Genomic DNA, 25,767 nt, shown 5'->3' with positions numbered 1-25,767 from the left:
GGAATGCTCTGGATCAACGGGTATACGACAGCGTGTTCCAGGTCCCGCCAATATTTGCTTCTAACAGTGTCAAGAATTAGAACAGGTCATGGTAGAAATAATTTTAGTTACTCAGCTCCGTGGTCCTGGAATTCTCTCCTGAACATTTTTAAGTTTAAGCACTTGATCAATGTAAATATCATAGAAGAGTGTCTTTAGGGTTTTAGCTGTTTTTAAGTCATGACATTCGTGTTTTTTTAACGTAATATGTCATTGTTGTACTATATGTGTGTCTATAGTTTTGTTTAATGTTGTGTTAGTAAAGGATGTAGATTGTTTTGTCTGAAACTTTGTTCCCCTTGCTGCTTTTGAGCCAGGTCTCTCTTGAAAAAGACATGAGAAAAAAATCTATAAATAAAAAAAAATATATCCAGCAAATTAACAACATAATGCTAAGCATGGTTTTACCTGAGAGCACCAGGGCTACTTTGCAGGTGAGTAGAGCCCTGGAGGTGTCTCCTGCTCCCAGAGCGTTCCCCACCCGTACACAGGCAGCGGCATGGACACCTAGAGGGAACTGGACAAGGACTACCACAGTTAGTTACCACACAGGCAGCGGCATGGACACCTAGAGGGAACTGGACAAGGACCCCACAGTTAGTTACCACACAGGTAGTCACATGGACACCTAGAGGGAACTGGACAAGGACCCCACAGTTAGTTACCACACAGGTAGTCACATGGACACCTAGAAGGAACTGGACAAGGACTACCACAGTTAGTTACCACACAGGTAGTCACATGGACACCTAGAGGGAACTGGACAAGGACTACCACAGTTAGTTACCACACAGGTAGTCACATGGACACCTAGAGGGAACTGGACAAGGACCCCACAGTTAGTTACCACACAGGTAGTCACATGGACACCTAGAGGGAACTGGTGTATACTATCCCTGGTGTATCCCTGGTGTATACTATACCTGGTGTATACTACACCTGGTGTATACTATCCCTGGTGTATACTATCCCTGGTGTATACTATACCTGGTGTATACTATCCCTGGTGTATACTATCCCTGGTGTATACTATCCCTGGTGTATACTATACCTGGTGTATACTATACCTGGTGTATACTATCCCTGGTGTATACTATACCTGGTGTATATTATCCCTGGTGTATACTATCCCTGGTGTATACTATACCTGGTGTATATTATCCCTGGTGTATACTATCCCTGGTGTATACTTTACCTGGTGTATACTATACCTGGTGTATACTATACCTGGTGTATACTATCCCTGGTGTATACTATCCCTGGTGTATACTATACCTGGTGTATATTATCCCTGGTGTATATTATCCCTGGTGTATACTATCCCTGGTGTATACTATACCTGGTGTATACTATCCCTGATGTATACTATACCTGGTTTATACTATCCCTGGTGTATACTATACCTGGTGTATACTATACCTGGTGTATACTATCCCTGATGTATACTATACCTGGTTTATACTATCCCTGGTGTATACTATCCCTGGTGTATACTATCCCTGGTGTATACGATACCTGGTGTATACTATACCTGGTGTATACTATCCCTGGTGTATACTATCCCTGGTGTATACTATCCCTGGTGTATACTATCCCTGGTGTATATTATCCCTGGTGTATACTATACCTGGTGTATACTATACCTGGTGTATACTATCTAGTGATTCACACTGAGACAGAAAGACAGTGGGAGGTTGGTGAATGGGAGAGAAGGTGATCTTGAAGTTCAGAGTGAGGAAGGGGTGAGGAGAGTTATGGGGAAGAGGTAACTAGGTAGGTGTGTTTCTCACCATGTAGGTAATGGCTCCTATCTCCAACAGCACATGCTGTGCTGCAAGATCCACCTCTCCTAGCATACCTAGAGAGATAAACAAAAGAGAGAGAAAGAGAGAGAGAGCTAGTGAGCTAGAGAGAGTGGTGTGCACTCCTAGAAAAAAAGGGTTCTTCGGCTGTCCCTATAGGATAACCCTTTGTGCTTCCAGGTAGAACCCTTTTAGATCCTTTGTGGAAAGGGTTCAACATGGAACTCAAAGGCATTCTACCTGGAACCAAAAAGGGTTCTTCAAAGGGTTCTCCCACGGGGACGGCCGAAGAACCTTTTTAGATTCTATGGTGTGGGGAGAGTGCAGCCTGATGACTAGAAATAGACCTGATGGTAATAGCGCGTCTTTTTAAAGTCTTCCCCAAACCATAGCCCTAACCTTAACCACTCAGAATGAATGCCTAAGCTGTTAACCTTTGAGTTGTTTCTGTTTTAACCTTGTAACCATGGAGAATTAACCCTGTAACCACACAGAAATAACCCTGTAAACACACATAATTAACTCTGTAACCATGGAGAATTAACCCTGTAACCACACAGAATTAACCCTGTAACCATGGAGAATTAACCCTGTAACCACATGGAATTAACCCTGTAACCACACGGAATTAACCCTGTAACCACACGGAATTAACCCTGTAACCACACAGAATTAACCCTGTAACCACACATAATTAACTCTATAACCATGGAGAATTAACCCTGTAACCACACAGAATTAAACCTGTAACCATGGAGAATTAACCCTGTAACCACACAGAATTAACCCTGTAACCATGGAGAATTAACCCTGTAACCACGTGGAATTAACCCTGTAACCACACGGAATTAACCCTGTAACCACACAGAATTAACCCTGTAACAACATGGAAATAATTCTGAATGAATGCATCAAAAATAGATGTTCATCCATGATATATCGAATTCCAAAGGGAAACTGTGAGACGTTGTTGGGGAGAGGGGAAGACGAATCGAATGGTTTTGAATTCCTATTAGACAGACTGACCAGCGAGGAAGCCTCCTATCTCCCAGACCCACCACTCGAAGCAGACCATCAGGGTACTGGGGATGGCCAGCTGCATGTAGGAACCCCACTCCTGGAGGGCCTCACTGGACCAGCCTGGAGGAGCACCCACACATCAGTCATCGCTAAATACGTATCTATAGACATCCATAACCACATTTGGCCAGCAGGGGGAGGGACAAAGTGTATGTGTCTGACCTGCCCATGTGTTCTTGTGGAGGCCTCTCCAACAGATATATAAGTAGAGGAGCAGACTGATGGTGATCTGAGACAGGCTGTTCGCTATAGCAGAGCCTCTACACAACACAACAACACAGGCACAGGATCAATAAACACACACACACACACACTCAGTAATTATAACACACAACAACACATTTACAGTAATTGAGAGGAGGAAGGGGAGAGAAGGAGGAGGAAATGAGAAGAAGGAGGAGGGTGAGAGAAGGAGGGGAGGAAGAGAAGGAGGGGAGAGAAGGAAGAGGGGAGTGAAGGAGGGGTGCAAGAGAAGGAGGATGGGAGGAAGAGAAGGAGGAGAGGAAGAGAAGAAAGAGGGGAGTGAAGGAGGATGGGAGGAAGAGAAGGACGAGGGGAGGGGAGGAAGAGAAGGAGGATAGAAGGAAGAGAAGGAGGAGAGGAAGAAAAGGAAGAGGGAAGTGAAGGAGGAGGGGAGGAAGAGAAGGACGAGGGGAGGGGAGGAAGAGAAGGAGGATAGAAGGAAGAGAAGGAGGAGAGGAAGAGAAGGAAGAGGGAAGTGAAGGAGGAGGGGAGGAAGAGAAGGACGAGGGGAGGGGAGGAAGAGAAGGAGGATAGGAGGAAGAGAAGGAAGAGGGGAGTGAAGGAGGATGGAAGGAAGAGAAGGAGGAGGGGAGGAAGAGAAGAAGGAGGATAGGAGGAAGAGAAGGAGGATAGGAAGAGAAGGAGGATAGGGGGAAGTGAAGGAGAGGGGAGGAAGAGAAGGTGGAGGGGAAGAGAATGAGGAGGAGAGGAAGAGAAGGAGGGGAGAGAAGGAAGAGGGGAGTGAAGGAGGAGGGGAGGAAGAGAAGGTGGAGGGGAAGAGAATGAGGAGGAGAGGAAGATAAGGAGGGGAGAGAAGGAAGAGGGGAGTGAAGGAGGAGGGGAGGAAGAGAATGAGGAGGAGAGGAAGAGAAGGAGGGGAGAGAAGGAAGAGGGGAGTGAAGGAGGGGAGCAAGAAAAGGAGGAGGGGAGGAAGAGAAGGACGAGGGAAGTGAAGGAGGGGAGGAAGAGAAGGTGGAGGGGAAGAGAATGAGGAGGAGAGGAAGATAAGGAGGGGAGAGAAGGAAGAGGGGAGTGAAGGAGGGGAGCAAGAGAAGGAGGAGGGGAGGAAGAGAAGGATGAGGGGAGGGGAGGATGAGAAGGAGGGGAGGAAGAGAAGGAGGAGAGGAAGAGAAGGAAGAGAAGGAGGAGGGGAAGAAGAGAAGGAGGAGGGGAGGAATAGAAGGAGGAGGGGAGGAGAATGAGGAGGAGAGGAAGAGAAGGAAGAGAAGGAGGAGGGGAGGAATAGAAGGAGGAGGGGAGGAAGAGAAGGAGGAGGGGAGGAAGAGAATGAGGAGGAAGAGAATGAGGAGGAGAGGAAGAGGGAAGTGAAGGAGGAGGGGAGGAAGAGAATGAGGAGAGGAAGAGAATGAGGAGGAGAGGAAGAGAAGGAAGAGAAGAGGAGGGGAGGAGAATGAGGAGGAGAGGAAGAGAAGGAAGAGAAAGAGGAGGGGAGAAAAAGAAGGAGGAGGGGAGGAAGAGAAGGAGGAGGGGAGGAAGAGAAGGAGGAGGGGAGGAAGAGAAGGAGGAGGGGAGGAAGAGAATGAGGAGGAAGAGAATGAGGAGGAGAGGAAGAGGGAAGTGAAGGAGGAGGGGAGGAAGAGAATGAGGAGAGGAAGAGAATGAGGAGGAGAGGAAGAGAAGGAAGAGAAGGAGGAGGGGAGGAGAATGAGGAGGAGAGGAAGAGAAGGAAGAGAAAGAGGAGGGGAGAAAAAGAAGGAGGAGGGGAGGAAGAGAAGGAGGAGGGGAGGAAGAGAAGGAGGAGGGGAGGAAGAGAAAGGGGAGGGGAGGAATAGAAGGAGGAGGGGAGAGAAGGAGGAAGAGGGGATGAAGAGAAGGAGGAGAGGAGGAAGAGAAGGAGGAGAGGAAGAGTAAGTAAGAGGAGAGAACGAGGAGAGGGAAAGACAGAGGAAAAGAGAGTAGAGGAGGACTAGAGAGAGAGAAGGGAGAGATAATGAGGAGGAAGAGAAGGTGGAGGGAGGAAGAAAGAGGATAGGAGCAGGAGAGGATTAGGATAGGAGCAGGAGAGGAAGAGGATGATAGGAGCAGGAGGAAGAAGAGGATAGGAGCAGGAGAGGAAGAAGATGATAGGAGCAGGAGGAAGAAGAGGATAGGAGCAGGAGTAATTATAACACACAACAACACATTTACAGTAATTGAGAGGAGGAAGGGGAGAGAAGGAGGAGTAAATGAGAAGAAGGAGGAGGGTGAGAGAAGGAGGGGAGGAAGAGAAGGAGGGGAGAGAAGGAAGAGGGGAGTGAAGGAGGGGTGCAAGAGAAGGAGGATGGGAGGAAGAGAAGGAGGAGAGGAAGAGAAGAAAGAGGGGAGTGAAGGAGGATGGGAGGAAGAGAAGGACGAGGGGAGGGGAGGAAGAGAAGGAGGATAGAAGGAAGAGAAGGAGGAGAGGAAGAAAAGGAAGAGGGAAGTGAAGGAGGAGGGGAGGAAGAGAAGGACGAGGGGAGGGGAGGAAGAGAAGGAGGATAGAAGGAAGAGAAGGAGGAGAGGAAGAGAAGGAAGAGGGAAGTGAAGGAGGAGGGGAGGAAGAGAAGGACGAGGGGGGAGGGGAGGGAAGAGAAGGAGGGATAGGAGGAGAGAAGGAAGAGGGGAGTGAAGGAGGATGGAAGGAAGAGAAGGAGGAGGGGAGGAAGAGAAGAAGGAGGATAGGAGGAAGAGAAGGAGGATAGGAAGAGAAGGAGGATAGGGGGAAGTGAAGGAGAGGGAGGAGGAAGAGAAGGTGGAGGGGAAGAGAATGAGGAGGAGAGGAAGAGAAGGAGGGGAGAGAAGGAAGAGGGGAGTGAAGGAGGAGGGGAGGAAGAGAAGGAGGACAGGGGAAGAGAATGAGGAGGAGAGGAAGAGAAGGAGGGGAGAGAGAAGGAAGAGGGGAGTGAAGGAGGAGGGGAGGAAGAGAATGAGGAGGAGAGGAAGAGAAGGAGGGGAGAGAAGGAAGAGGGGAGTGAAGGGGGAGGGGAGGAAGAGAATGAGGAGGAGAGGAAGAGAAGGAGGGGAGAGAAGGAAGAGGGGAGTGAAGGAGGGGAGCAAGAAAAGGAGGAGGGGAGGAAGAGAAGGACGAGGGAAGTGAAGGAGGAGGGGAGGAAGAGAAGGTGGAGGGGAAGAGAATGAGGAGGAGAGGAAGATAAGGAGGGGAGAGAAGGAAGAGGGGAGTGAAGGAGGGGAGCAAGAGAAGGAGGAGGGGAGGAAGAGAAGGATGAGGGGAGGGGAGGATGAGAAGGAGGGGAGGAAGAGAAGGAGGAGAGGAAGAGAAGGAAGAGAAGGAGGAGGGGAAGAAGAGAAGGAGGAGGGGAGGAATAGAAGGAGGAGGGGAGGAGAATGAGGAGGAGAGGAAGAGAAGGAAGAGAAGGAGGAGGGGAGGAATAGAAGGAGGAGGGGAGGAAGAGAGGAGGAGGGGGAGGAAGAGAATGCAGAATGAGGAGGAAGAGAATGAGGAGGAGAGGAAGAGGAAGTGAAGGAGGAGGGGAGGAAGAGAATGAGGAGAGGAAGAGAATGAGGAGGAGAGGAAGAGAAGGAAGAGAAGGAGGAGGGGAGGAGAATGAGGAGGAGAGGCAGAGAAGGAAGAGAAAGAGGAGGGGAGAAAAAGAAGGAGGAGGGAGGAAGAGAAGGAGGAGGGGGGAGGAAGAGAAGGAGGAGGGAGGAAGAGAAAGGGAGGGGAGGAATAGAAGGGAGGAGGGAGAGAGAAGGAGGAAAGAGGGGATGAAGAGAAGGAGGAGAGGAGGAAGAGAAGGAGGAGAGGAAGAGTAAGTAAGAGGAGAGAACGAGGAGAGGGAAAGACAGCGGGAAAAGAGAGTAGAGGAGGACTAGAGAGAGAGAAGGGAGAGATAATGAGGAGGAAGAGAAGGAGGAGGGGAGGAAGAAATAGGATAGGAGCAGGAGAGGATAGGATAGGAGCAGGAGAGGGAAGAGGATGATAGGAGCAGGAGGAAGAAGAGGATAGGAGCAGGAGAGGAAGAAGATGATAGGAGCAGGAGGAAGAAGAGGATAGGAGCAGGAGAGGATAGGATAGGAGCAGGAGAGGAAGAAGAGGATAGGAGCAGGAGAGGATAGGATAGGAGCAGGAGAGGAAGAAGAGGATAGGAGCAGTAGAGGATAGGAGCAGGAGAGGAAGGAGAGGATAGGAGCAGTAGAGGATAGGAGCAGAAGAGGATAGGAGCAGGAGAGGAAGAAGAGGATAGGAGCAGGAGAGGATAGGAGCAGGAGAGGAAGCTAGGGCAGTACATGACTCCCATCTCCAGGCTGAAGAGCAGGATGTAGTTCACAGCCAGGTTAATGAGGTTAGCTGCTGCTGCTGTGTACATCTGAGGTAGGATGATCCCCTGGGAGACACAGTCAAATTAAATCCATTTGTATTTGTCACATGCGCTGAATACAACAGCTGTAGAACTTACAGTGAAATGCTAACTTACAAGCCCTTTAACCAACAATGCAGTTTAAAGAAAAATAAGGTGGGACAATGCAAATAGTCCAGTAGCCTTTTGATGAGCTTTTCAGGAGTCTTATGGTTTGGAGGGTAGAAGCTGTTAAGAAGCCTTTTGGACCTAGACTTGGCGCTCTGGTACCGCTTGCCATGCAGTAGCAGAGAGAACATTCTATGACTGGGGTGGCTGGAGTCTTTGACAATTTGTACGGCCTTCCTCTGACACCGGTATAGACGTCCTGGATGGCAGGAAGCCAGTGATGTACTGGGCCGTACGCACTACCCTGTGTAGTGCCTTGCGGTCGGAGACCGAGCAGTTTCCATATCAGGCAGTGATGCTCTCGGTGGTGCAGCTGTAGAACCCATGCCAAATCTGATCAGTCACCTGAGGGGGAAGAGGCTTTGTTGTTCCCTCTTCATGACTGTATTGGTGTGTTTGGACCATGATAGTTTTTTGGTGATGTGGACACCAGGGAACTTGAAGCTCTCAACCTGCTCCACTGCAGGAGGGGACTGAGCAGGCCCCTGTGTTGAGGATCAGCATAGCAGATGTGTCGTTACCTAACCTTACCACCCGGGGGCGGCCAGTCGGGTTGTCCAGGATCCAGTTGCAGAGGGAAGTGCTTAGTCCCAGAGTCCTAAGCTTAGTGATGAGTATGGTGCTTAGTGATGAGTATGGCTCTGTCTGGTATTGTGTTGAATGCTGAGCTGTGGTCAATGAATAGCATTCTCACATAGGTTTCCTTTTGTCCAGGTTGGAAACTGCAGTGTTGAGTGTAACAGAGATTGCATAATCTGTGGATCTGTTGGGGCGGTATTCAAATTGGAGTGGGCCTTGGTGTTTCTGGGATAATGGTTTTGATGTGAGCCATGACCGGCCTATAAAAGTGTTTGGACTACACGTCCTGGTAATCCATCTGGCCCAGCGGCCTTGTGAATGTTGACCTGTTTATTAAAGTGTTTGGACTACACGTCCTGGTAATCCGTCTGGCCCAGAGGCCTTGTGAATGTTGACCTGTTTATTAAAGTGTTTGGACTACACGTCCTGGTAATCCGTCTGGCCCAGAGGCCTTGTGAATGTTGACCTGTTTATTAAAGTGTTTGGACTACACGTCCTGGTAATCCGTCTGGCCCAGAGGCCTTGTGAATGTTGACCTGTTTATTAAAGTGTTTGGACTACACGTCCTGGTAATCCATCTGGCCCAGAGGCCTTGTGAATGTTGACCTGTTTATTAAAGGTCTTACTGACATCAGCTACAGAGAGCCTGATCACACAGTCGTCCGGGAACAGCTGATGCTCTCATGCATGCTTCAGTGTTGCTTGCCTCGAAGCGAGCATAGAAGTAATTTAGCTCATCTGGTAGGCTGTTGTAACTGGGCAGCTCGCGGCTGTGCTTCCCTTTGTAGTCTGTAATAGTTTGCCTGTTTAATGGTTCGTCAGAGGGCATAGCAGGATTTCTTTTAAGCATCCCGCTCGCTCCTTGAAAGCTCTACCCCTTAGCACAGTGCAGATGTGGCCTGTAGTTCATGACTTCTGGTTGTTGTATGTACGTGTGGTCACTTTTGGGAGCAATGTCATCTATGCACTTATTGATGAAGCCAGTGACTGTTGTGGTGTACTCCTCAATACCATTGGAGGAATCCCGGAACATATTCCAGTCTGTGCTAGCAAAACAGTCCAGTATTTTAGCATCTGCATCGTCTGACCACTTCTGGTGCTTCCTGTTTAGTTTTCGCTTGTAAGCAGGATTCAGGAATATATAATTACTGTCATTCTCTGTGTGTGGTGTAAAGGTGGTCTAGAGCTTTTTTCCCTCTGGTTGCACATTTAACATGCTGGTAGAAATTAGGTAAAACAGATTTAAGCTTCCCTGCATTAAAGTCTCTGGCTTCTAGGAGCACTGCCTCTGGATGAGCGTTTTCCTGTTTGCTTATGGCGGAATACAGTTCATTGAGTGTGGTCTTAGTGTGGTCTACAACTTATCATGAGATACTCTACCTCATGATAGAGTAACAGCTGTTGTTTACAAATAAACACAGACTGCCAGCCCTTGTCTCACCAGAGGCAGCAGTTCTATCTTGCAGATGCAGCGAAAACTCGCCGGCAGTTTGTTATCCATGTGGTCGTTTAGCCACGACTCAGTGAAACAGAAGATATTTAATGTCCCGTCGGAAGGATATTCGTGACCGCAGCTCGTCCATTTTGTTATCCAATGATGGTACGTTGGGTAATAAGACTGATGGTAGAGGCCCACTCGCAGTCGGATCCTTACAAGGCACCCTGACCAACGTCCCCGATAAATCTGTCTCTCCTTCATGAGAATGACAGGGATTTGGGCCTTGTAGGGTGTCTGAAGTAGATCCTTTGCGTCCAATTCATTAAAGAAAACATCTTTGTCTAGTACGAGGTGAGTAATCGCTGTTCGGATATCCAGAAGCTCTTTTCGGTAGCAGAAACATTATGGACTAAATAAGTTACAAATAATGCAAAAAAGCACACACAGCACACACACACACACACACACACACACACACACACACACACACACACACACACACACACACACACACACACACACACACACACACACAATACCTGGTTCTGTAGGTAAGTTGTTTGCAACTGGTGCAGGAACATAGCCTGTGAAAGGAGGAGAGGGGTGGAAGAGTAATGATGTCCGTCGTTTAGAATTACCCAGACAAAGCAGTCAGACCCCAGACGGAACACTCAGACCCCAGACGGATCAGTCAGACTCCAGACAGAACAATCAGACCCCAGACGGAACACTCCGACCCCAGACGGATAAGACAGATCCCAGAAGGAACACTCAGACCCCAGACGGAACACTCAGACCCCAGATGGATCAGTCAGACCCCAGACGGAACACTCAGACCCCAGACGGAGTCCCCACCCAGGCTCTACCTAGACTGTCTTCAGGACCCAACCAGGCACTATGTCACTCCTCTCTCCCCATCCAGGCTCTATCTAAACATTCCTCTGTCACCAGCCTGGCTCTATCTAAACATTCCTCTGTCACCAGCCTGGCTCTATCTAAACATTCCTCTGTCACCACCCTTGCTCTATCTAAACATTCCTCTGTCACCAGCCTGGCTCTATCTAAACATTCCTCTGTCACCAGCCTGGCTCTATCTAAACATTCCTATGTCACCACCATTGCTTTATCTAGACGGTCTTTTGTCCACACCTTTGCTCTGTCATATGTCTTCACCTAGACTATATCTACACTGTCCTTTGTCCCCACCCAGACTAAACCACAGTCCTCTGTCCCCACCCAAGCTCTATATAGACTGTCCTCTGTCCACACCCAGGCTCTAACTCAGTCCTCTGTCCCCACCCAGGCTCTATCTCAGTCCTCTGCCCCCACCCAGGCTCTATCTCAGTCCTCTGTCCCCACCCAGGCTCTATCCCAGTCCTCTGTCCCCACCCAGGCTCTATCTCAGTCCTCTTTTCCCACCCAGGCTCTGTCTAGACTGGTCTCTGTCCTAACCCAGGCTCTATCTCAGTCCTCTTTTCCCACCCAGGCTCTGTCTATACTGGTCTCTGTCCACACCCAGGCTCTATCTCAGTCCTCTGTCCCCACCCAGGCTCTATCTCAGTCCTCTGTCCTAACCCAGGCTCTATCTCAGTCCTCTGTCCACACCCAGGCTCTATCTCAGTCCTCTGTCCCCACCCAGGCTCTATCTCAGTCCTCTGTCCCCACCCAGGCTCTATCTCAGTCCTCTGTCCCCACCCAGGCTCTATCTCAGTCCTCTTTTCCCACCCAGGCTCTATCTCAGTCCTCTGTTCCCACCCAGGCTCTGTCTAGACTGGTCTCTGTCCTAACCCAGGCTCTATCTCAGTCCTCTGTCCCCACCCAGGCTCTAGCTCAGTCCTCTGTCCCCACCCAGACTCTATTTTGGTCTTCTGTCACCATCCAGGCTGTCTATATTGTCCTTTGGCCCAACCCAGGGTCTATTTCAGTCCTCTTTCCACACCAAGGCTCTGTCTAAACTGTCCTCCGTCCCCATCCCAGCTCTATCTAGACTGTCCCCGATCCCCACCCCAGCTATATCTAGACTGTCCTCTGTCCCCACCCCAGCTCTATCTAGACTGTCCTCTGTCCCCACCCCAGCTATATCTAGACTGTCCTCTGTCCCCACCCCAGCTCTATCTAGACTGTCCTCTGTCCCCACCCCAGCTCTATCTAGACTGTCCTCTGTCCCCACCCCAGCTATATCTAGACTGTCCTCTGTCCCCACCCCAGCTCTATCTAGACTGTCCTCTGTCCCCACCCCAGCTCTGTCTAGCCTCTTAAGCCTACGGGGGCGCTATTTCATTTTTGGATAAAAAGACGTTCCCGTTTTAAGCGCAATATATCGTCACAAAAAGATGCTCGACTATGCATGGGATTGGTAGCTTTGGAAAGAAGACACTCTGACGTTTCCAGAACTGCAAAGATTTTCACTGTGAGTGCCCCAGAACTCATGCTACAGGCGAAACCAAGATGTTTCTGCAACCAGGAAATGAACAGGATTTCTGAGGCACCGATTTGCATAATGAGCCTGCCCTTTCTATCGTTTCCCCAAGGGGTCTGGAGCATTGTGACGTATTTGCAGGCATATCATTGGAAGATTGACCATAAGAGACTACATTTTCCAAGTGTCCCGCACGGTGTCCTGCGTGGAAATTGATGCGCAAAACTCAGGTGCTGGTATTTTTCCATGGAATTCAGAGACAAACCATGCTTCCACGAACGGCATATCAATGAAGAGATATGTGAAAAAACACCTTGGGGATTGATTCAAACAACGTTTGCCATGTTTCGGTCGATATTATGGAGTTAATTCAGAGGGTGTAGTTACGCTCCCGGATACGGTATCAGTAGTTCAGAGAGGCTAGACTGACCTCTGTCCCCACCCCAGCTTTGTCTAGACTGACCTCTGTCCCCACCCCAGCTCTATCTAGACTGTCCTCTGTCCCCACCCCAGCTATATCTAGACTGTCCTCTGTCCCCACCCCAGCTCTATCTAGACTGTCCTCTGTCCCCACCCCAGCTATATCTAGACTGTCCTCTGTCCCCACCCCAGCTCTATCTAGACTGTCCTCTGTCCCCACCCCAGCTCTATCTAGACTGTCCTCTGTCCCCACCCCAGCTCTGTCTAGACTGACCTCTGTCCCCACCCAGGCTCTATCAAGTCTGTCCTCTGTCCCCACCCAGGCTCTATCAAGTTTATCCTCTGTCCCCACCCAGGCTCTATCTCTATCCTCTGTCCCCACCCAGGCTCTATCCTCTGTCCCCACCCAGGCTCTATCTAGACTATCTCAGTCGTATGTCCCCATGTAAGCTCTATTTAGACTGTCCACAACCAGGCTGTGTCTAGACTGTCCTATGTCCCCATTCAGGCTTTATCTCAGTCCTCTGGTTGGAGACAGTGTTACTCACAGGAACAGCAGGCAGGTAAAGCATCACATAAAGTTGGGCGATCCTGACGGGGAGACAACAGAACAAACGGTCAGTTACATACCAACCACAATGCACAGACATTTATGTTTGAGTCAACATCCACAGCGTGTGTGTGTGTGTGTGTGTGTGTAAATGTGTTTGTGTGTATCTGTGTGTTTCCCACCGGGCCACCTCCTGCTCCTGATTCATGGCTAGTAGGATGTTTTGGGCGTTGATGAGGAGGCCCCAGCAGGGCAGACAGAGCAGCAGCAGGATCAACACTGCTCTCTGCAGGATCACCCCCACACGGTGCAGGTTACTGCTGCCAAATGTCTATACACACACACACACAGACACACACACACACACACAGACAGACACAGTGTTTGTTGAACTGTATTGCCGTCTCCATAGTAGTGGATTAATGGTGACTGGAGCAACACTAAAGTATGAGGAATCAAGGTAAGACCCAGATGCAGAAACGTCGAAGTAACAATGGTTTGATAATCCAAAAGGGAGGATAGACAGGTCAAGGCAGGCAGGGGTCAGTAAACCAGAGGTAGCGGACGGTACCAACGGTACCGGATGGCAGGCAGGCTCAGGTTTAAGGTAGGCAGAGGTCAATAATCCTGGGGACAAAGGGGCAGGTTCCAGGCAGAATCAGGGTCAGGGGCAGGTAGACTGGTCAGGCAGGTGGGCTCAGAGTCAGCACAGGCCAAAACCAGGAGGGGGAGAAAAGGAGAGACTAGGAAAAGCAGGAGCTGAGAACAAAAACGCTGGTTGACTTGACAAAGCAAGATGAACTGACAATGGACAAACAGAGAACACAGGTATAAATACACAGGGGATAATGGTGAAGATGGGCAACACCGGGAGGTGGGTGGAGACAATCACAAGGACAGGTGAGACAGATCAGGGTGTGTCACGTAGAGTAGGCCAGAAGGCTATACTGGAAAACCTAACCTCTATCAAAATTAAAAGATGGTAGAGCCGCAAAAGTTATTCTGTGCTTCAGGGTGTTTATTTACATAGTGATTCCCTGAACAAAAACAACAGTACTGCCATCTAACATATACCTTATGGGCCAGCTAAACACAATGCTGCCCCATCCACAGTACTGCCATCTAACATATACCTTATGGGCCAGCTAGACACAATGCTGCCCCATCCACAGTACTGCCATCTAACATATACCTTATGGGACAGCTAAACACAATGCTGCCCCATCCACAGTACTGCCATCTAACATATACCTTATGGGCCAGCTAAACACAATGCTGCCCCATCCACAGTACTGCCATCTAACATATACCTTATGGGCCAGCTAGACACAATGCTGCCCCATCCACAGTACTGCCATCTAACATATACCTTATGGGACAGCTAAACACAATGCTGCCCCATCCACAGTACTGCCATCTAACATATACCTTATGGGCCAGCGAAACACAATGCTGCCCCATCCACAGTACTGCCATCTAACATATACCTTATGGGACAGCTAAACACAATGCTGCCCCATCCACAGTACTGCCATCTAACATATACCTTATGGGACAGCTAAACACAATGCTGCCCCATCCACAGTACTTCCATCTAACATATACCTTATGGGCCAGCTAAACACAATGCTGCCCCATCCACAGTACTGCCATCTAACATATACCTTATGGGACAGCCAAACACAATGCTGCCATCTAACATATACCTTATGGGCCAGCTAAACACAATGCTGCCCCATCCACAGCTCAATCCACAATGCTTCTCAATGAACTGAAAGAGAGGCTCCTTGTGTCGGGCTAGCCCCTCCCCTCAGAACAATTAACACTAATTAATCAAGCAATTACCTCGTCAAACCTACATTTTCCATTTAACTAAAAATAGTAAAGTATATACATCGCAACATGTTTATGAAACAATATCACAACATAACATTTACCAAATTACATCACTACTGACAGTGTCTTTCAATATGCCCATTTACATGAATGAACCATTCGGGACAGGCACTTCAAAGTCAGCCCAATTCCCTTAGCTCGGGTCCTTATCCAGCATACCCGGAAGCTACAGAGAGATAGAGAAAGAGGAACAGAACAAACAACGAGCTCATCCACAACATCGGTAAGTATAATAAATATTGCTTTTATTAACATCTGCTAACCATGTGTATGTGACAAATGACATTTGATTTGATTATACAAACAGGATGTATTGGAGAACCTGTCGGATGAGGAGTACATGTTCTTGGGTGGAACGGGAGAAGATGAGGATGTCATCTAGGTAGACAAAGACGAACCGGTTCAACATGTTGCGGAAAACATCATTGACCAGAGTCTGGAACGCAGCAGGGGCATTGGAAGGCCAAATGGCATGACCAGAAAATTGTAGTGACCGCTGGCCGTATTGAAGTCAGTCATCCACTCGTCTCCTTCCCGTATCCACACCAGGTGGTAGGCGTTCTGTAGATCCACCTTAGAAAACACAGTTGCCCCGTGGAGCGGCTCGAAGGCCAAGAAGATGAGCGGGTAGCGGTTCTTCACCATTATGTTGTTGATATCCTGGTAGTCAATGCTCGGGCGAAGGGTCTTGTCCTTCTTTTCCACAAAGAAGAACCCTGCGCCGGTGGAAGAAGGACGACAAATTAATCCGAAGGGAGTCCCCAATGTAGTTCTCCATCGGCTTGGTCTCTGGTCCTGACAGAGAGTACAGTTGTCCCTGGGGCGGAGTAGAAGGTCAATCCCGCATTTATAAGGTCTATGGGGCAAGAGCGAAGTGGCCCGGGCCTTGCTGAACACCTCCCTGGACACCTCCCTGGTACACAGCTGGAATGGTGAAGAGCTCCGGGGCACCTTCCAAGCTCCCAGGAAGACGTCCCGGGGCAGGTTGACTTCAGGCAGTGGGCGTGGCAGAGCGGGCTCCAGCTCATGATGGCACCAGTAGACCAGTTAATGAGGGGATTGTGTCACTGGGAGCCAGGAGAATCCCAATACCACGGGTGTCTGAGGGGACTTGATGAGCAGGAACTGGATAGCCTCGCTGTGGTTCCCTGACACACGTAGATTGATGGTGGTGGTGTTGTGTGTGACCCGGCCTATAGAGCGCCCGTTCAGCACTCTAACGTCCATGGGAATGGAGAGGGGCTGAGTGGGGAAGGGTAGCATCCAAAAAGGTATCGTTAGAGTCAATGAGAACCCGGAGAGATTTGGACCGGTCTCCCCACAGCAGAATGGCATGAAAAGGGGTGTGAGCAAGGGAAGCGGGAACATTCTCCATATGGCCCACCAGAGTACGCGCTCCTACCGGTGAGCCTGGTCTATTAAACCCTCCTGCTGTGTTCCGGTCGAATTGGAACGATTTTCAAGTTTTCTCTCTGAAAATGTACTTCATTTAATTTGATTGTCATAAGGTTCCATGACTTTGTCCACACAGGGCATCTGAACACACAAATCCATTTGGATGATTGTCATTACATTTTGGATGTTCTATTTAACTGTTGTACATGTAGTGTTAACGGTTATATGACTGGTCATTAGAAAGTAATTGGTGAGACAACAAGTTGTGTATAAAATTGAGTTCAGGCACATGCCCATTCATCAGATGGACACACGTCCTCTCCCAGACACCCACATGGATGTGTGTTTGAACACACACCAATACACACACACACACACACACACACACACACACACACACACACACACACACACACACACACCTCACTCCCCTTCTTGGCTTCCATAGTAACCCCCACATGAACCTTTCCCCCAATAGAATCTTTCCCCCACGGAACCAACACCTGGCATTCTCACTAACAATCTCAATAGTGTTTCAATAATATATAGAACTTTTCTCACCGCTCTGAAATATAAAAGCTTTTTTGAGGCCTTGCCCACAATTAATTCTGTGGCAGCACAATGACTAAACAATATGCTGTGTGTGATGCTCTTGATCAGATCTTTGATCATGACACTGGTGAGGAGGAGAGAGTCCTTATTAAACTTTGACACAAAGTAGTCTGTGATAAATAGCACAAAATGTTTCATCTGTCTTCGGCAGTCTACGGGGCAAGTCGAGAAGCCTCGGGTTTTCTCGGCAGCGAGACCTTTGGGAGCTTCTGGGAAGTCTCAGAGACAAGGTGGGATCCCTGGGCGTGCGAGAGAAATACAATTTCACGTAATCGCCCATCAATACGGATGGTCAGAGTGATGAGGGAATCGAGCTCCGTAGGTAACTCCCGGGCTGCAAGCTCGTCCTTGACCTCCTCTGAGACGCCGTGCAGGAACATATTGAACAGTGCCTCTTGATTCCAAGCACTCTCCACTGCCAACGTGTATAAATCCACTGCATAATCAGCTACACTGAGGGACTCCTGCCGAAGATGGATTAGCTTCTGGGTGGCCTCTCTACCGGAGAACGGGGCATCAAAAACCTTCTACACTTTTCCCACAAACCCCTCCAGAATAGCGCATATAGCCAGCTGTTGTTCCCACACGTCAGTAGCCCAGGTGAGAGCTCTCCCCGGCCATCAGCGTGATGAGGTAGGAGTGATCCAAGGGAAGGAGGAGGGCTGAAGCTCGACGACGAGGACACATTGAGCTAGGAACGCCCGACAGGTGCTCGGCTCTCCATTGAAGCGTTCAGGAGGAGGTAAGCGGAGGCTTCCGGGAAGGTGGAGTGACCGATGAGACGTTGCTGTGGAGCTGTAGGGTTACCACCGTGGTAGGCGGCCTCCCAGACAACCCATGGACTTGCTCTGGCAAACTGCCTGGCGTTCAGACAACGTTCAGACAACGTTCAGACAACGTTTGGACCCCCTCCACAAGGACACGAAGCAATTCCTCTTGCCTACTGATGGTATCTCCCTGGGAGGAGATGGCGTTGCACTGCTCGGGTCTGCTAGGTCAGTCATGGCCAGTTCAGGAATCAAGGTAAGGTGCAGACATTTCGAATTAACAATGGTTTGATTATCCAACAGAGGCATGCAATAGACAGGTCAAGGCAGGCAGGGGTCAGTAAACCAGAGGTGGGGCAAAGGGACAAGTCGGCAGGCAGAGTGATCAGGCAGGCGAGGTCAGAGTCAGGACAGGCAAGGGTCAGGCAGGCGGGCTCAGAGTCAGGACAGGCAGATTGGTCAGGCAGGCGGGCTCAGAGTCAGGACAGGCAAGGGTCAAAACCAGGAGGGTGAGAAAAAGAGAGACTGGGAACAGCAGGAGCTGAGAATAAAAACGCTGGTTGACTTGACAAAACAAGATGAACTGGCAATGGACCAACAGAGAACACAGGTATAAATACACAGGGGATAATGGGGAAGATGGGTGATGCCTGGAAAAGGGGGTGGACCCACACACAGAGGGTCTAACCCACACACAGAGAGCCTAACCCACACACAGAGGGTCTAGCCCACACACAGAGGGCCTAACCCACACACAGAGGGTCTAACCCACACACAGAGGGCCTAACCCACACACAGAGAGCCTAACCCACACAAAGAGGGTCTAACGCACACACAGAGGGTCTAACGCACACACAGAGGGTCTAACGCACACACAGAGGGTCTAACGCACACACAGAGGGTCTAACGCACACACAGAGGGTCTAACCCACACACAGAGGGTCTAACCCACACACAGAGGGTCTAACCTGAGAGACGAGTGTATCACAGGCCAGAGCCAGTCCGTAGCCCGTAGAGGTCGTGGTCACATTGATCACCTGCCAGGAAGAACAACAACAAATATTACTATGAAGTCACAATATTATAGAGTCAGTCTGTCTGTATAACTGCAAAATGTTTTTTTCAAATCTTTATTTATAATTTAAAATCATTATAATTTCAACTTAAGTTCATGTCAGTCCAACATGCAACGTGTTTAAAGATCACACCAAATCTATCATGTGATTGGTTATACACGCCAGTCAGAGAACTAATCATAGTAGATAATTGTGGGTAATACCGCAGAGCCCAGTGCATATCCCGCCAGCTCTGCGTTGCCAAGGTGACCACAGAATATGGTGATGACAAACGGGAGCAAGAAGTTCAGGATCCGAGACACCAGCTGTAACAGACGAGCTTGCTCGCACGCACACAACACACACACAACACACACACATGCACCAAGAGTGAGTTCTGTCCTGCGGCACCAATGGTATTTCATGTGAGGTTAACAGCGCAATCTCTGCCAAGACAAGTCTAAAACATGATTTCATGGAAACACTTAGGGGGAATAGGTCTAATCATGATCTCATGGAAACACTTAGGGGGAATAGGTCTAAAACATGATCTCATGGAAACACTTAGGGGGAATAGGTTTAAAACATGATTTCATGGAAACACTTAGGGGGAATAGGTCTAATCATGATCTCATGGAAACACTTAGGGGGAATAGGTCTAATCATGATCTCATGGAAACACTTAGGGGGAATAGGTCTAAAACATGATTTCATTGAAACACTTAGGGGGAATAGGTCTAATCATGATCTCATGGAAACACTTAGGGGGGGGGATCAGTCTAAAACATGATCTCATGGAAACACTTAGGGGGAATAGGTCTAAAACATGATCTCATGGAAACACTTAGGGGGAATAGGTCTAATCATGATCTCATGGAAACACTTAGGGGGAATAGGTCTAATCATGATCTCATGGAAACACTTAGGGGGAATAGGTCTAAAACATGATTTCATGGAAACACTTAGGGGGAATAGGTCTAATCATGATCTCATGGAAACACTTAGGGGGAATAGGTCTAAAACATGATCTCATGGAAACACTTAGGGGGAATAGGTCTAAAACATGATCTCATGGAAACACTTAGGGGGAATAGGTCTAAAACATGATCTCATGGTAACACTTGGGGGGGGGATCAGTCTGACTGGTTTTATAAAGGGGCTATTACTGGTTTTATAAAGGGTCTATGACTAGTTTTATAAAGGGGCTATGACTGGTTTTATAACAATGACATGACTGGTCTTATAAAGGGGCTATGACTGGTTTCATAAAGGGGCTATTACTGGTTTTATAAAGGGGCTATGACTGGTTCTATAAAGGGGCTATGACTGGTTCTATAAAGGGGCTATGAGTCGTTTTATAAAGGGGCTATGACTGGTTTTATAAAGGGGCTATGAGTCGTTTTATAAAGTGGCTATGACTGGTTTTATAAAGGGGCTATGAGTCGTTTTATAAAGGGGCTATGACTGGTTTTATAAAGGGACTATGACTGGTTTTATAAAGGGGCTATTACTGGTTTTATAAATGGGCTATGACTGGTTTTATAAAGGGGCTATGACTGGTTTCATAAAGAGGCTATGACTGGTTTTATAAAGGGGCTATGACTGGTTTTATAAAGGGGCTATGACTGGTTTCATAAAGGGACTATGACTGGTTCTATTACTGGTTCTATAAAGGGGCTATGAATGTGTTACTGATTTGATTCTGTGTTGAATCTATAAGTGACAGTGACTACAGACATACACTACATAACCAACAGTGTGTGGACACCTGCTCATCGAACATCTCATGCCAAAACCATCACCATTGATATGAGGTTTGTCCCCCCTTTGCTGCTATAACAGCCTCCACTCTTCTGGGAAGGCTTTCCACTAGATGTTGGAACATTGCTGAGAGGACTTGCTTCCATTCAGCCATAAGAGCATTAGTGAGGTTGTGCACTGATGTTGGGTGATTAGGCCTGGCTCGCAGTCGGCGTTCCAATTCATCCCAAAGGTGGTCAATGTGGTTGAGGTCAGGGCTCTGTGCAGGCCAGTCAAGTTCTTCAATACCGATCTAGACAAACCATTTTTGTATGGACCTTGCTTTGTGCAGGGTGGCATTGTCATTCTGAAACAGGAATGGGCCTTCCCCAAACTGTTGCCACAAAGTTGGAAGCACAGAATCGCCTAGAATGTCATTATATGCTGCAGTTAAGATTTCCCTTCACTGGAACTAAGGGGCCTAGCCAGAGCCAGGAAAAACAACCCCAGACCATTATTCCTCCTCCACCAAACTTTACAGTTGGCACTATGCATTGGGGCAGGTAGTGTTCTCCTGGCATCCGACAAACCCAGATTCGTCCGTCGAGCTGCCAGATGGTGAAGCGTTATTCATCACTCCAGATAACGTGTTTATTCTGCTCCAGATTCCAATGGCGGCGAGCTTTACACCACTCCAGCTGATGCTTGGTATTGCGTATGGTGATCTTAGGCTTGTGTGCGGCTGCTCGGCCATGGAAACTCATTTCATGAAGCTCCCGACAAACAGTTCTTGTGCTGACGTTGCTTCCAGAGGCAGTTTGGAACTCGATAGTGAGTTTTGCAACTGAGGACAGAACATTTTTTACTGACTTGTTGGAAATGTGGCATCCTATGACGGTGTCACTTTGCATGTCACTGAGCTATTCAGTATGCACCATTCTACTGCCAATGTTTGTCTATGGAGATTGCATGACTTTGTGCTCGATATTATACGCCTGTTAGCAACCGGTGTGGCTGAAATAGCTGATTCCACTGATTTGTGGGTGTCCAGATACTTTTGGTCATATACTGTATCTATAGCAACTGTCCATTACAATAACTCTAGTGCTGGGAGGAAAGGTTGTTCAGTCAGACAGTGACTGAACTACGCTGAACATGCGCGTGCGCACACAAACACACACACACACACACACACACACACAAACACACACAGTTTGTGTCTCACCAGAGGTCCTGTGAGTCTCAGTACATGGTAGAGTTCCTCTCTGTAGGGTAGGGGTATCCAGCGTCGGACACACACACAGCGGAACAGTCTGGAACTGACCACTGTCCCCGCCAGCTCCTCGCCTGTACCCCGCACCACCTCCGACAAGGCAACTACATCCCCAGCAACCAGGCCAGGCCCCGGCAATGAACCTACAAATTCTGCCTTCTCCATTCAGCCGAGAGAAAGAGACAGAGAGAGGGAGGGAGAGAGGGAGCGTGAGAGAGGGAGCATAAGAGAGGGAGAGGGAGCGTGAGAGAGGGAGCGTGAGAGAGGGAGAGTGAGAGAGTAGGTAGTGAGAGAGAGAGAGAGAGAAAGAAAGGGGAAGCTAGAGGGGGACAGAAAGAGAGAGAGATTATGTGCCCTGTGAGGTAACGTAGCACAGTCAGTCAGTCAGTTCGTAGAGGCAGAGAAACACACACACACATCCCTGTAACTGATTAAATAGCTCCCAGAGGAACACAGGGGGCAAGAGAAGAAAGGAGAGAGAGAGAGAGAGAGAGAGAGAGAGAGTGAGAGAATCAAAGAGTAAGAGAGGGAGAGAGCCACAAACAGGCTCATGTTTTGTCGCTGTAAGTGGCCAAGCTAGGCTGAGGGGTGTGTGTGTTACAGGACTCAGTAATCTGTTGAGGAATGCCTAAGTGTCTGAGCCCTGATCTGAGTTGTGTGTTACAACATCTGATTAATGAATGACTGAGAATATGGCTGTAGCAGTGTGTGTGTGTGTGGTGTTGAGCCATCGACCCCGCCTCCTCTTGAATGCACTTTAACCTTTGATCTCACATGTTTTTATGTCAAATGGTTTTGTTATATTTCTACAAGTTTATATTTGACATTCTAGTAGCCAATAAGTCTGGCTGCACAACAGATTGGCAAATGTATTGCAAATTGAGAAATCATATGACTAAACTGAATCAAAAGAAGTAGAAACTAAGAATGATAGTAAAATGCTTTGGAGCACCTTAAATTACATTTTGGGGAAAAAAGCCAACTCAGATCCATCATTCATTGAATCAGATGGCTTTTTCATCACAAAGCCCAATGATATTGCAAGCTACTTTAATGACTTTTTCATTGGCAAGATAAGCAAACGTAGGGATGACATGCCAGCAACAAACACTGACACTACACATCCAAGTATATCTGATCAAATTATGAAAAACAATTGAATTCCCTAAAGTGAGTGTGGAATAGGTGAAACAATTATTATTGTCTATCAACAATGACAAGGAACCAGGGTCTGACAACTTGGATGGAAAATTACTGAGGATAATAGTGGACGATATTGCCACTCCTATTTGCCATATTTTCAATTTAAGCCTACTAGAGAGCGTGTGCCCTCAGGCTTGGAGGGAAGCAAGAGTCATTCCCCTACCTAAGAATAGTAAAGCCCCCTTTACTGTCTAAAATAACCGCCCAATCAGTCTGTTACCAACCCTTAGTAAACTTCTGAACGGTAAACAGTACAGTATCTGGTCAACATTGTGTTTGACCAGATACATTGCTGTTTTACAGTAAACAAATTGACAACAGACTTTCAGCATGCTTATAGAGAAGGACATTCAAAAAGCACAGCTGACTGAAGCACAGCACAAATGATCGATGATTTGATGAGAGAAATTGATGATACAAATATTGTGGGGGTTTTGTTAGACTTCAGTGCGGCTTTTGACATTATCGATCCTAGTCTGCTGCTGGAAAAACATGTGCGTTATGGCTTTACACCCCCTGCTATATTGTGGATAAAGAGTTATCTGTCTAACAGAACACAGAGGGTGTTCTTTATTTTTTCTTTATTTAACTAGGCAAGTCAGTTAAGAACAAATTCTTATTTTCAATGACGGCCTAGGAACAGTGGGGTTAACTGCCTGCAGAATGACAGATTTGTACCTTGTCAGCTAAGGGTTTTGAACTTGCAACCTTCTGGTTACTAGTCCAACGCTCTAACCACTAGGCTACCCTGCCGCCCCAACATAATCCATTAAAGTGACTTCATCACTTTAATGGAAGCCTCTACAACATAATCCAGCTAGAATCAGGAATTCCCCAGGGCAGCTGTCTAGGCCCCTTACCTTTTTCAATCTCTACTAATGACATGCCACTGGCTTTGAGTAAAGCCAGTGTGTCTATGTATGTGGAAGACACAACACTATACACGTCAGCTAAAACTTAAAAAATTGTTCGTTTCAGAGTGGGTGGCAAGGAATAAGTTAGTCCTAAATATTTCAAAATCTAAAAGCACTGTATTAGCGACAAATCATTCACTGAACCCTAAACCTCGACTAAATCTTGTAATAAATAATGTGGAAATGAGCAAGTTGAGGTGACTAAACTGATGATAGTAACCCTGGATTGTAAACTGTCAGGGTCAAAACATATTGATACAACAGTAGCTAAGATGGGGAGAAGTCTGTCCATAATAAAGCGCTGCTCTACCTTCTTAACAGCACTATCAACAAGGCAGGTCCTACAGGCCCTAGTTTCTACCTTCTTAACAACACTATCAGCAAGGCAGGTCCTACAGGCCCTAGTGTCTACCTTCTTAACAACACTATCAGCAAGGCAGGTCCTACATGCTCTAGTTTTGTGGCACCTGGACACCTGTTCAGTCGTGTGGTCAGGTGCCACAAAAAGGGACTTAGGAACATTGCAATTGTCTCAGAACAGGGCAGCATAGCTGACCCTTGGATGGACACCGAGTGATAATATTAACAATATTCATGTCAATCTCTACTTGTTGAAAGTGGAGGAGAGATTGACTTCATCACTACTTGTTTAATATATGAGATGTATTGACATGTTGAATGCACCGAGCTGTCTATCTAAACTACTGGCACACAGCTCAGACACCCATGCATACCCCACAAGACAGGCCACAAGAGGTCTCTTCATAGTCCAGAACAGACTATGGGAGAGGCACAGTACTACATAGAGCCATGACTACATGGAACTCTATTCCACAGTACTACATAGAGCCATGACTACATGGAACTCTATTCCACAGTACTACATAGAGCCATGACTACATGGAACTCTATTCCATAGTACTACATAGAGCCATGACTACATGGAACTCTATTCCACAGTACTACATAGAGCCATGACTACATGGAACTCTATTCCACAGTACTACATAGAGCCATGACTACATGGAACTCTATTCCACATAAAGTAACTGATGCAGTAAAATGTCATTTAAAAAAAATATACAAAAATACACCTTATGTAACAGTGGGGACTGTGAAGCAACACATAGGCACAGACATGCATACACACGTGATAACATAAGCACTATACACACACATTGATTTTGTACTGTAGATAGTAGCGATGGAGCAGCGGCCTGAGTGCCATAGAATGTTGTGAAATCTGTGAATGTATTTTAATGTTTTTTTTTCTTTTTTTCAAATGATATAAACTGCCTTAATTTTACAGGACCCCAGGAAGAGCAGCTGCTGCCTTGGCAGGAACTAATGGGGATGAAACTGGCTCTCAATCATTCCAAGTGAAGCTGGTTGAGAAAATGTGGATTATTTGTCAGAGTATAGGGCCTTGTGCATTTCAGGTAAAATAATAACCAAATGTTTTAATCCCAGGGCAAATTATCTAGCAACAGAATGCTAGCTAGCTAAATTTCCATAAATATTTCATGCTTTTCGACCTGTCCCCAAATTAATATAGTAGGGTTAGTAGTTTGTTTTGATATTTCAACCTGCGTGTCCTGATTGTATCTGGTCAGCAGTCTGGTCAGCAGGGGCACACCCCTGAACCTAGAGTATTCCTGACACACCCCTGAACCTAGAGTATTCCTGACACACCCCTGCCTGCGCTTAGATCCATTGCATTCGTGATAAGAGAATTACTGTATGTTCTCTAGGTACATAACCCGAATAAATTATATTACTCTCAGTCTGTAAACCAGAATTTGTAAGATCCTGGTCGAATGAAACAGACGGAGGCCCAGCTAAAAGGTTTATTCACGGAACATTCTAACATTAAGAA

The 25,767-nt window shown here is 47.6% G+C and overlaps 1 protein-coding gene across 1 annotated transcript in view; it reads right to left on the bottom strand.

The window, feature by feature from the left end:
• Positions 1-22,205, bottom strand: part of slc47a1 (solute carrier family 47 member 1) — a 48,660-nt gene extending 26,455 nt beyond the window's left edge. Inside the window, exons 1-11 of the mRNA XM_031807987.1 lie at positions 21,727-22,205; positions 18,986-19,087; positions 18,675-18,743; positions 13,219-13,367; positions 13,035-13,077; positions 10,187-10,231; positions 7,392-7,489; positions 3,084-3,181; positions 2,868-2,981; positions 1,830-1,897; positions 448-556 (exon numbers count right to left, since the gene is read on the bottom strand). Of these exons, the coding sequence (XP_031663847.1) occupies positions 448-556; positions 1,830-1,897; positions 2,868-2,981; positions 3,084-3,181; positions 7,392-7,489; positions 10,187-10,231; positions 13,035-13,077; positions 13,219-13,367; positions 18,675-18,743; positions 18,986-19,087; positions 21,727-21,939 (1,108 nt within the window). The 5' untranslated portion in view covers positions 21,940-22,205. The remainder of the gene's footprint in view (positions 1-447; positions 557-1,829; positions 1,898-2,867; positions 2,982-3,083; positions 3,182-7,391; positions 7,490-10,186; positions 10,232-13,034; positions 13,078-13,218; positions 13,368-18,674; positions 18,744-18,985; positions 19,088-21,726) is intronic.
• Between the last annotated feature and the right edge of the window lie 3,562 nt (positions 22,206-25,767).

The sequence above is a fragment of the Oncorhynchus kisutch genome, linkage group LG28 (genome assembly GCF_002021735.2).
Source record: "Oncorhynchus kisutch isolate 150728-3 linkage group LG28, Okis_V2, whole genome shotgun sequence".
Classification (NCBI taxonomy): domain Eukaryota; kingdom Metazoa; phylum Chordata; class Actinopteri; order Salmoniformes; family Salmonidae; genus Oncorhynchus; species Oncorhynchus kisutch.
The sequence above is the reverse complement of the archived record's forward strand: the minus strand, read 5'-3'. Positions and strand labels throughout refer to the sequence as shown.